The sequence below is a fragment of the Rhinolophus ferrumequinum genome, chromosome 22 (assembly GCF_004115265.2).
Source record: "Rhinolophus ferrumequinum isolate MPI-CBG mRhiFer1 chromosome 22, mRhiFer1_v1.p, whole genome shotgun sequence".
Classification (NCBI taxonomy): domain Eukaryota; kingdom Metazoa; phylum Chordata; class Mammalia; order Chiroptera; family Rhinolophidae; genus Rhinolophus; species Rhinolophus ferrumequinum.
In genome coordinates, this window is record NC_046305.1 from 21540645 (window position 1) to 21553815 (window position 13171).

The 13171-nt window shown below is 39.4% G+C and overlaps 1 protein-coding gene across 3 annotated transcripts in view; it reads right to left on the reverse strand.

Moving 5' to 3' along the window:
- Nucleotides 1–13171, reverse strand: part of LOC117014785 (synaptotagmin-14) — a 226261-nt gene that overhangs the window by 103513 nt on the left and 109577 nt on the right. For all 3 annotated transcript variants that reach the window (XM_033092992.1, XM_033092994.1, XM_033092993.1), the window contains exon 5: nucleotides 3561–3832. In XM_033092992.1, the coding sequence (XP_032948883.1) occupies nucleotides 3561–3832 (272 nt within the window). The remainder of the gene's footprint in view (nucleotides 1–3560; nucleotides 3833–13171) is intronic.

A 13171-nucleotide genomic window follows, 5' to 3' on the forward strand; every position in this document is an offset into this window, starting at 1 on the left:
ATGTATGGGTCAGCATGGACCATGTATATTAGAGCAACACCCTAGGGGACGGCAGAGTGACAAAAAAGAAGGAACTAGGCCCCTGAATGATACTTTAGAACAAAAGCACCTACTCATCCTGGACTGTCGTTAGCGAAAGACAAGTAATCTTCTGTGGTTTTTAGCCATTGCACTAGATTCCTTGTTACAGCAGCTTAACACGTACCCTAACTGTTACACCTCCTGTGTGCCAGGTCCTAATTTAAGTGGGAGAGATGCAGTAGAGAATCAAAAAGACCCAAGTCTGACCTTATAAATGTTACATGTCTACCTTCAGTGACCTACTTAATAACATGTATGAAAAAAAAAGATGACAAATGAAGAACAATACTTGGGAGAAGGAACAAAGTCTCATAAAAGAATTGGGTTTTTTCATGCAATACAATTGAATCAAGATAAACGTAGTCTTACTCTGTAAAAAAATTTACAGTTGGAGCAAATGTTTTAATGCATGCCACTCATAATGGTAATTAAAGATGATTAATTACATGACTTTGATTTTTCAATTAAATATTTTCTAACATAGTGTCACAACAGCTAAGATTTTCAAGGCAATAACATTTTTTATAAGGTTCTAGATAGCTATTTCTGAATTTTCTCTTGGCGCCGTTTTTTCCTTTTTTTTTTTCCCTGGGCATTCTGACAATTCTCGTGAAACCGAGGGTTAAAAGAGTGGGAACTTTGGAGACTGAGCTAATATTTGTATTCTTCAAGTAGGCAATTAGAAAATAATCCTTCTTTTCAAAGTGTCTTAATCAAAGTTTTGAATACTCTTCAGCTAGCAACAGGTCATCAACAGGGTTTATGACCTCCTTGCCAGGGAACTCTTCTGAATTCTCAACTCCTGTCCCAGTTCAATAGTGCATGTGGATAGGCCCTAGGATAGTTATATACTGAATGAAACCAAGACGAAAGTAAGAATTTTGTGTTTGATCAATGTGTATTAAAGGAATAGTGGGAAGAAAAATAAACTTGAAAAAACACACGAGTGAATTTTATGCTAACATAAGCTATTGGAATCTAAATATTTATGTAATGGGCATTTGTTCTATTGTTTGAATACATTCAGTGCTGCTATAAAAGACACAAAACCAAGCAGGGTAGAGGAAACTCATGAAGTATTGTTAACACAAATAGCAAGTTAGCAGCTTCTGAAATATGGGCAAAACTCACAGGCTGCATTAGCTACAGATAATGAATAAGGAAGTAACTTGAGAGACACAGGCAGAATTCTGAAGATGTGTTAAATATAGATAGTAAAATATAGACAGTTAATAACTTGTAAGATATGATAAAGATAGATAGACTCAATAGAAAATATGATAGAAGAAATGAGTATTACCTATGAAGAGGGATGAAAAGCCCAAGCCATGATTGTGTCACCTCTGGGCTGACAGCTCTATCACCCATGTGATCTATTTAAGAAATGCAGATAAAACCTATGTTTATTTCGTAGGCTAACTGGCAAGTTTCACTGGTGACCAGGAGTACTTGCCCCTGCATCTCTCCCATAAAACAAGTTATGTGTTTTTGGCCCTTGGCACCTTTGTTCAAATCTCAACTCTTGTCCTTGTTACCTCACTGTAACTGGGTAACACTGATGGAACAGAAAGAGTGAGACGGGACATATGGATGCACATTCACATAGTGTGGTCCTGCCACCTGTCCCTCTCGGCATCCTGTCCTAAGTGTGTTAGCCTACCTCATCATGATCCTCGTACTTCTTGCTTTTTATTTGAGCTAGATTAAAACACGCACATGTGCGTGCATGCGTGCAAACACACACACACACACACACACACACACACACACACAGAGAAGTGGAATCTGAGCATCTTAATTTGGTCTGTGAGTGCTCTGGGATAGCTTGCCTGGTGGTGTACCTGACATTTCCCACACAATTTAGGCCAAGAGAGGCAATATAACACAGTTGTTGTGAGCACTGTTTTGCAGTCAGGCACACATGGGTTCGAATTAAAGTTCCCCCATTTAAGGAATGCTTACACTTTGGGCAATTGCTTAACTCTCTGAATCTTAATGTTTTCATCTGTAAAATAGAAATAATAACTTCCTGAAGATGAGGTTGTCAGAATTAAATGAGTTATGCATTAAATGAGTTCATAGCAAAATTTCTGCCACAATTGGTGATAGGTATTATTGTTGTTAATTCCAAACTCCAGGCTTCACCATTAACTCGTTAACAATCTACACAGTCTGCAATCCTACAAAACAGCTGTCTCAAATGTAGTCAGATATAAAACACAAGAGAAATATTCTTTGTGAAAAATCATGAAATACTGATGTATTAAACTTAAAATACCAATGTAGAATTTTCTTCTAAGTTAGATACTATAATACTAGAAGTAGTAGAAAAGTAGTGACAGAAAATAAGTATTTTTAGAAATGATATAAGATAAATTAAAAATTAAGAAAATTCTAATCACAGCTCTCCCTCCATTATTGAATTTTGGCAGCAGATGAAAATTCACCTGGTAAAAACCCTAACACACTACAGTTTTACAAAATGCTGTCTGGGACAAAAGTTGTAAAAACTTGCAATCTAAAACACAGGACAAGTAAATACTGCCTTATGAAAACTTCTAGATTACCTTTATAGTTTTTATCATTATAGGAAGATTAGAACAAATCCTTTTTAGAACATGGAATACTTCAAAAGTGTAACACCCCTATTTTTGTTGTCATTTCCACATTTTTGCTCCAAAAAAAGGAAATAGCTTAAAACACAACCAATCAACCACTCTGAATGCATCATGTTATGAATTCGAATTTCAGTAGTAAAACTGAGCATGACTTATCTCTTCCATATTCTATGATATGAAAATGTAAAAATGTTATTTTGAAATACTTGTAAAGCATTAATGGGCAGCCTCCCAATAGTAAAAATATCCAAAATGAAATAATTTTTTTAAAAGACACAAACATAAAATAGTAATCTCAAGATGAAAGAAACAGGTAAATAATTTCAGTGTTTTATATTAAATGTTGGAAAAAAACTATCTTGAGGCTGACACTCGAGGAAGATAATTTTTTAATATCTTGTGTATTGCTCTCAGTTTTGGGTACCATCTTCCTTTAGCGAGGAATTGAAAGATGGTTGGGACACCCTTGATACGTCTGCTGGATAGAAACTGGTACCAGAAAGAACAAGAGAGTGATAAAACCTTCTTCTTTTTTAAATTTAAATTTATTGGGGCGACATTAGTTAAGAAAATTATATAGGTTTCAAGTGTACAATTCTCTGATACATCATCTATATATTGCATGGTGTGTTCACCACCCAAAGTCAAATCTCCTTCCGTCACCATATATTTGATGATTGAAGGAAATAAATGAAGAAAATAGATAAACTAGCATTGATCTTAGCAGTGTCAGAAACTAGTTTTCCTTTTTCCTTCACCCTCTTCTATCTCCCCCCTCCCCGCTCCTAACCAAGAGTTGAGGCACAGGATTATCCTCCTCCAAATAACATTCATTAAAAAATTCTGTGTGCTTTTACTTACTTCCGGGCTCAGGACTGCGGTGCTGTCACTTGGCACATCTTCTTCATATCCTTTAGTATGAAAACTTTCTATTTCATGACCTGTGCTTCCTTCACTTGGGCACTTGTTGTATGAGCATCTTGGACTGTTGCTGCAGTGGGAAAATTCACATTTACTGTCCCCAATTTCTGACGGTGTACATGAGAGATGGGGAGAACCACTGTCATCCTGATACGGTGGTGGCTGCAATTCATCCAGTGGGGGTGTTCTTCTCATTCTCTGAATGCAGTTTCCTGATAATGATGAAGAATCTGGTCACTGTTTCCAATTAGCTTTGACATGCAATACAGTCCACACTAACTGTCAGTAACTTTTTAAACACTGGATTAAAAATCTGTGGCAATGTAACTGTTAGATTGACTAATGAGTTTACTTCTTCTCTGGTTCAGATGCAGAAATAAACTAATCTGGTTTCCTTCTCCTCTCCTACTGAACAATACGGTCAGGAGAGTAAAAGTCATATACGAAGAGAGATCCTGTTACCATAAAAATGGGAGAGTGGTAAATATTAGTGAAAGCCCCTATTTATTCTGTTCTTTCTTCCAAAATGTCCTGAAGCATACACATTTCACCTGTTCCCTTATGATCTGTGGCCTCTCAGGCCCCGGTAAGTAAAAGTACGGGCGGTAAAACATGAAAACTTCATGTATTTTCTTCAATTACTGAGGTGAACTTACACTAGCATTCAGCTTAGCAATGTCAGAAACTATTTTTCCACATCTATCCTAGATCCAGAATCCTAAAATGAGGGGAACTGCGAATCAAGGCCTCCTCCCCATCGATCAGCAAAGACTGAAGGCTGCACGCCATGCAATTCCCACCCCATTCTCGGGAGGTCACTCCCTGCCCCAGTCTGGTCTGCATCCTACTCCTTCTAAAGCACGGCTCCACCTTGTCTACAGCAGGCATTTCCACCTCCAGCAGTGAACTCGAAACCACATTTTCTTTCACTTTTAAATTATCCTTTGAATTTTTACCGCAACGATTTATCTCAATGACTGAGATAAACATGTCTGTGACCAGGACCGAGGTGATGGCAGAAGGAGGATGTAAGGGAACAGTTCAGTATACAATTTAAGAACAGCGAAGTCTGTGTAGAGAAATCCTGAATGCAATATCAGATATTAAATTTAAACACTGCTCAGTTTTCCTTTTAATGGACTATGAATCTCCTTTCTCAAAAGGGACCCTGAAAAAAGGCAGTTTGTATTATAGTTCTTATAATGGAGTTTAGTTCAAATGTTCAATGGGTCTTCTGTTCTTCCTCAGATAGAAAAACTACACAAGACTATAAAACTCATTTTAAAGTTATCACAATGTCTGGTTCAAATGAAAAACAGTAATTTGTAGGAACTTAACCTAAATTTACATATTCACTCAGAAATCCTAATTTTGGAAAAAGAAAATTAAATGTCTTCCTTACTGAGTCTACAATACTAACTTTAGTTTACAAAACATAAGCAAACAATAGAAAAGTTACTGAATATAGTTGGAGCTAAATTTGAGAAGAGAGGTTAAATAGATACATTGCAAGTAATAGCCAATAAAACACAAAATCCCAGATTTCAGACTGGAGCTTCCAGGAAAGCTTCTGTTTTCCTGATAAAAGCAGACAGACTCAACTGGGATGCCCTTTGTCCACTGGCCTTTCCCTACCTTCTGCCTGGAGGTGCAGCAGCCATCTTTGACCATAAAGTAACAAGCATGGAAGTGAAAGCTAAGGATGCAGAAGGAGAAAATAGAAAGGGTCTGGGTATCTCAAACATCACTAAGGTAGTGTCTCCAAACTTCTTGATGCCTGAGACAAAGAAATCCTCATTTGTTAAAAACAAACAAACAAACACTAATAAAAAAATGCCCAGCAACAAACAACTGATGGTTGGATTTTCTGTTTTTTCCAAATATATTCTCTGATAGTTTTAAAATCAATACCCTCCCCTCCATTAAAAATGAATATTTAATCTATTGAATTATAAATTGAATGATAATACATAAATGTTTACTGTACATCAAGGCAATTAAGAATTCCATAATGTACTGGTTCTAGGAGTCAGCATACCACCTTTTCCTTTATTTTTTTAAAGAGAGGTGATCGTTATCTGAAATCTCTCAGGATATTATCCCACAGACCTCTCTGGACAGAACTGAATCACACATCTATTTTTAAGCCCATCTCTGGTAGGGGCAATGGGATTGCTGTAAGTAGCTTGGATTAACCAGAAGTCATCAAATTAAAGCTGGCGATGGAGTCAGTTTCACTGTTCATGTCTATATGGGAAAGTAGATGCCACTCACAAAGAAAAAGAGAGAGAAGACTTCAAACAAATAAAAATAGAAATGAAAGAGGAGCTATAACAACTGATACCACAAATACAAAGAATTGTAAGAGCCTACTATGAACAATTAAATGCCAACACACTAGACCATGTAGAAGAAATAGACAAATTCCTAGAAACATAACCAAGACTGAATCAGGAGGAAACAGAAAATCTAAACAAACAGACCCATTACTAGTAAAGAGTTTAAACCTGCCAACAAATAAAAAGTCCAGGACCAGAGGCTTAGCTGGTGAATTCTACTAAACACTTAAAGAATAATTAATATCAATCCTTCTCAAACTCTTACAAAAAATAGAAGAGAAAGGAATACTTCAAATTCATTTTACTAGGCTGCCATTATGCTGATACCAAAGCCAGACAAGAATGCTACAAGTAAAGAAATTACAGGCCAATATCTCTGATGAATATAGATGGAAGAAGCTTCAACAAAATATTAGCAAACTGAATACAATAATACATTTAAAAAAATTACACACCATGATCAAGTGGGATTTATTCCAGGGATGCAAAGATGGTTCAACATTTGTAAATCAATCAGTGTGATACACCACATTAACAAAATGAAGGATAAAAATCATATGATCATCTCAATAGATGCAAAAAAAAGCATTTGGCAAAATTCAACATCCATTCATGATAAAACCTCTCAAAAACTGGGTATAGAAGGAACATACATTAACATAATAAAGGCCATATATGACAAGCCCACAGCCAATATCATAGTCAATAGTAAAAAGCTGAAAGCTTGTCCTCTAAGATCAGGAACAACACATGGATGCCAACTCTCACCACTTTTTTTCTACATAGTACTGGAAATCCTAGCCAGAGCAATTAGGTGAGAAAAGAAATAAAAGAAATTCACATTGCAAAGGAATGTGTCTATTTGCAGATGACATATTATATATAGAAAACCCTAGACTACACACACACACACACACACACACACACACACACACACAGAGTTAAAACTAATCAATGAATTTGGTGGTAAAGTTGAAGAATACAAAATCAATATAAATATCAGTTGCACTTCTATGTAGTAATTATCAGAAAAAGAAATTTTCAAAAAGCTCCTTTACAATTGCATCAAAAAGAATAAAATACTTAGCAATAAATTTAACCAAGGAAGGGAAAGTCCTGTACACTAAAAACTGTAAGACACTGATGAAAGAAACTGAAAAAGACATAAATAGATATTGCATGCTCAACTGTAAGAATATTATTAAAATGTCCATACTACCCAAAGCAATCTACAGATTCAATGTAATCACTATAAAATTCCAAAGGCATTTTTCCCAGAAATAGAAAAAACAATCCTAAATTTTGTGTGGAGCCAGAGAAGACTCCAAATAGCCAAAGCAATCTGGAAAAAGAACAAAGCTAGAAACATCACACTTCCTGATTTCAACTATATTGAAAAGCTATAGTAATCAAAACAGTATGGCATTGGCATAAAAACAGATACAAACCCATAGAACAGAGAGCCCAGAAATAAACTCACACATGCATGGTCAATTAATTTACTGACAACGAAACCAAGAATATACAATGTGGAAGGATAATCTCTATAATAAATGGTGCTAGGAAAATTGGACAGTCACATACAAAAGAATGAAAATGGACTACTATCTTACGCCATACAAAAAAAAAAGTATTAGGTTGGTGCAAAAGTAATTGTGGTTTTTGCCATTATTTTTAACTTTTTAATGCCTAATAACTCAAAATGGGTTGAAGAACTGAATGTAAGACTGAGACCTAGAAGAAAACATAGATGATAAGCTCCTTGACATTGGTCTTGAAAATGGTATTTTGGATTTGACACCAAAAGCAAAGGCAACAAAAGCAATAATCAACAAATGAAACTACACCAAACTAAAAAAGCTTCTGCACAGCAAAGGAAACCATCAACAAAATGAAAAGGCAACCTATTGGAATGGGAGAAAATATTTACAAATCATATATCAGATAACAGGTGAATAACCAAAATACATACAGTATTCACACAACTCAACAGCAAAAAAAAAAAAAAAAAAAAAAAATTAAATCTGATTTAAAAATGGGCTGAAGAACTAAACAAACATTTTTCTGAGGAAGACATCCAAATGGACGACATGGACATGAAAAGGTGCTCAACATCACTAATCATCAGGGAAATGCAAATCAAAATCACTATGAGATATCATCTCACACCTGTCAGAATGGCTATTATCAAGAAGACAAGAGGTAACATGTACTGGCTTGGATGTGAAGAAAAGGGAACCCTTCCTTGTGCACTGTTGGTAGGAATGTAAGCTGGTGAAGCTGCTATGGAAAATTGTAGACATTCCTCTAAAAACAGAAGTAACTACCATACCACCCAGAAATTCCACCTCTGGGTATTTATCTGAAGGAAAGGAAATCACTATCTTGAAAACACATCTGTACCCTCATGTTCATTGCAGATTTATTTGTAATATGCAGGACATGGAAACAACTTAAGTAAAAAACAAATCCTGCTATTTGTGACAACACAGTTGGACCTTCAGGGCCTTATGCTAAGCAAAATAAGTCAGAAAGAAAAAGAGAAATACTGTATATGTGGAATCTAAAACAACTGAATTCATAGACACAGAGAACAGATTGGTAGTTGCCAGAGGTGGGGTGGGGGATAGGAGAAATGGATGAAGGTGGTCAAAAAAGTACACACTTCCAGTTACAAGATACACAAGTCCTGGGGATACAATGTATAGCACAGTAACTCAGTTAACCATATTGTATGGTATATTTGAAATTGTGAAGAGAGTAGATCTTAAAAGTTCTTATCAGAAGAAAAAAAAACACAACTACTATGTGAGGTGACTCATATTAACTAAACCTATTGTAATCATTTTGCAATATGTACATATATCAAATCATGCTGTACACTTTGGATTAATATAATCTTTCATGTCAATTATATCTCAATAAAACTGGAAAAAGTAAAGAAGACCCAGCATCATTTCCCTTCCAAAAGCTTATATACTAATTGGGAGTATGTGAAATTGAAATTTCATTAAAAAGTACAGTTAAGAGGATTTCTCAAAACTTTTTCAGTATCTTTTTTCTCTGAGAACTACTTTATAGTGTCTACATACTGTAATAACTACGAGTTGACTTAAATTTAATTGATATTGGGAAAATTCTAAGATAATTGTTTTACAAAGTAACACAATTTATAATTATTAAATTACACTGTAAACATCAAACCTTAGAAAGAAATTTCTAGTGGGGATGATCAAACACCAAAATGATGATGCCCTACTATTATTTTATCCCTTGTTTTACAATCTGATTCATATGTTATTTTATGGAAATGATATATCCATAAAAGGTTCATGCATGGATATATTTTAAGAACTTTAATTTACCATCTGCATAGTGCACAGCACCTACAAAACAAGACAAAGTATCTTACAACCCTAGGCAAAAACAGGATGCATACATTAACCGGAATATACTCCTAACCTGTAGTTCTTAACATTATGTTTTAAGACAGTGGTTTTCAAAGTTGGAGAACTGCAGCTCTAAAAAGGCAGTGAATATTCAACAATTGTAGAATATACTTTTCAAGTACCTGTGGAAAATTTCCAAAATTTATTATATAGTGGGTAATAAATTAAGGCGCAACACATTTCACAAAACTGGAATGTAAAGAGGATGTTTTCTGACCACAATGGAATTAAACTAGAAATCAAAAAAAACAACAACAAAAAAAAACTAAAAAAAATCCATAGAAATCCAGATAAAATAATTAAAAATTAAAATATTCTTCTAAATAACCCATGGATCAAAGAAGAAATCACAAAAGAAAGAGAAATGAAATAATAAAGAGCAGAAGTCAAATAGAAAACACATGAGAGTATTAGCAAACCAAAATAAAATGTGTTGAGAACACTAGTAAAATTGATAAACTACTAGAAGAGACTTATCAGGAAGAAAAAGAGAGATGGCATAAATTACTACTATCAGGAATATAGAAAAAGACATAATTTCAAATCCTTCAGACATTGAAAGGATTTTGCCTTTATCCTTCCTTTTCGGGAAATTTCAATCCTAAAGCTACTGAGTGGGGCAGAAGGAGGCAGTAGTCTGCACTGATGGTGGCAAGGGAAGCCGAAGTGGACCAGTCCTACATCAGAGCGCAAGTGGGATAAGGGTGATGTCTACCTGTGCAGGAAGCCCAGTGTGCTATTCGGGGCCCAGGAGAGATCAAAAGGCTATCCATGTCAATATGGGGTGTCAGACACAGCATGCTGTGTCAGAAACCAAGTGGGGTGAGGAGGGCCTTCATTCAGGAAGTGGCCAGATGTGAGGTGTCAGAGCTCAAGTAGGGTAAAGAGGGCATCCACTCATGTGGCAGCCCTATGCAGCACGTTGGAGCCCAAGATGGGTGAGAAAGCCCAGTGTGGGGAGCCAGGGCCTCAGCAGGATAACAAGGTTCCCCATGGAGAGGCACCTTAGCCTGGGGCAACAGAGCTCAAAACAGGGCGAGGAGTATGTCTACGGTGAGGGAAGGGGAGTGACCCTGTGAGAGGAGTCACAGCCCAAGTAGGATCAGAGCCATGGAAGGGAGACTGGTGCAGACTGTCAAAGCCCAGGAAGGCTGAGGAGCGCATGCACACAGAGGTGTACCTGGTGAAGGAGGCAGGCATCCACATAGAGAGGTGGCCTGACAGGAAAACCAGAGCCTAAGCACGATAGGGAGGTACCCACGTGTGAGGGTTACCTGGAATGTGGTGTGAGAACCCAAGTGGGGCAAGGAAGGCAACTATGCAAAAAAGGAGGTGTCAGACTCCAAGTGGGAAACCAGTGCGTAGAGAGCGTGATGAGAACATCCAATGTAAGGTGAGCTGGCCCGGGGTATCAGGGCCATGAGGACATGCGAAAGTCTGCATGGGATCTCAGAACCCAAATGGGGTGAGGGGGGCAGGCACAGGGAGATCGATCAAATAATAAGTATTAAGGTCAATGAAAGCCAGGTCTCTAGCTTTCAGTGTTGGAGAAGGAAGTTAGAAATACGGAAAGGGAAAAAACTAGAACAAACTGTGGTGTTGAAGGTTATCAGTATGAACTCAGTTTTTAAGTAACAGGTAAAGGCCATTATAGTATAAATGTTCATATTACATTCACACACACACACATCTGAGAGTGTGCCAGCTCTGTCCACTGGGAGGGTGTAAGAACAATCTCTCAGAGGTCCAGGATGGCGGATTAGGTAAATGCTATATGCCTACTGCAACCCAGGATCACACCACGATCACAAATAAATTATAGATCAACGTCAAGAATCATCTGAACACCAGCTGAACAGAACCCCTATAACTAAGAGGTCCCCCCTGAAGAGGGAAGGGTCCCCCAGGCCCACACCGAGCTCCCCAGCCCAGGGGTCCTGTGCTCAGAAAAGGAGTTCCCACAGCATCTGGCAGTGAAAATCAGCAAGGACTCTGTCTGCCCTTCCCAGTGGGGTGGAAGGTGGCTGGAAACCCAGACACCTCCTGTAGAGCTGGCACACCGACTCGCTCGCTAGTGGGCATTCTCCTGGTCACTGGTGGAGGGGTGACCAGCTCGGGAGGCCCAGGGACGTGCGGAGAAGGACAACTGCGTGGCTTCAGCACAGGAGCTGGAGGAAAGGGGAGCAGCTGCCCCTGCGTGGACCCTGCACACGTGTGGTGTACAGGAGTTCACCATCTTTTCAGGGTTAAACCCTCCCCCAAAAGGCCAAGTCTGGGACTGTATTGGTCTGGAAGAATCCATGCATGCTCATTGCCTTGGTGATGCCTTGGGTCCCCGATCTCCGCACAGCTGGTGCTAAGCAAATCGCCCAGGAAACTCTTGACTACTGGGCTGCTGGCCCTGCCCCACAGGCTACAGAAACCTGTTTAAAGCGGATAGAGGGCCTGTGATAGCCCAGGAAACGTTTGCTGGTGGGCTGTAACCCAAGACCTGTGCTGCAGCATAAATGGGCAGTGGCTGGCTGTAGTGTTCTCAGGGATTTTGGTGGGGTGGTCGTGGACCCAGCTCTAATGTAGGAGCCAAGACTGCACTGACTTTGTAGAAACACCAACCACACCTCTTAGCTCCCTGGAACCCTGCCTTGCCCACCTAGAGCTGCATTGCCAGTGGCACTCTGGGCACCTGGGTGGCTGGCCCTGCCCCACAAGCTGTGGAGGCCTTTCACAGCAGTGGGCAATCCACAATGGCATGGGGGACATTTTGGTGGTGGACAGTGACCGAAAAACTGTACCACAGCCACTCAGGGGCAGCGTCCGGGAATCTGCAAGCCTGAAGTGGTGGCTGGCTGAAGACTTCTGGAAGCACTGTGCAAGGTGGTCACAGGCCGGGCAATGGTGTAAGAAATGAATCTGTATTAACTTTGTGACAAAACTTGTGACTCCCTTGAACTCCACCCTACCCAGCTAGTGCTGCATCATCAAGAGGACTCTCAACACTGGGTCAACCAGCCCAGCATGGGCACCTAAGGAGGCTCTTTCAATGGGTTGGCCTTACAGGCAGCTGGTGGGTGGCAATACGCCTAGGGGGTCCTGGGTCTTTTACTGTGCTGCCTCAGGTCCACTATTGGTGGAAGCCAGCCTCCGTTCAGAGCAAGGCCACCCCCACATGCCTCCAGGTCCAGCACAGGCAGTGGCCAACCACATATAGCTTTGAGGCTCCTATCTCATAGCCACAGGCCAGTAATAGGCAAGGCTGAAATTGGCCTACATGGGTGCCCCACCCACGAGACACCAGAAACAACACACCCAGAGGCCAGCTTCAGACCACACCAGAGCACTACCTGATTAGCCCCACAAGCAGCACACTCAAAGTGGGGGGGTCTCAACAGGCACACGAGCCCACAAGGGGAAAGCCGCCTCTGAGGGGTCAGACCCCACACAGCAGCTCATACACAGTGGGTGTAGCCAATTCTCACAGTCAGCCACCCTGGGAGTCAATCCCACTCACTGACGTGCCAAAAGTAATCCAGGCTCAACTACAACAGGAGAATACATACAACACACAAGGGACACTCCTGGAACACAACCTCCCAGGAGATTAGGGAGACTGCACAATTGGACTACACAGGACACATACTACATAAGGCCACTCAGCAAAGACTGAGAGACACAGGAGATCTACCTAACACATAGAAGCAAACACAGAGTGGCAGCCAGAATGAGGAAACAAACAAACAAAAACACATGTACCCCCCAAAAAGAA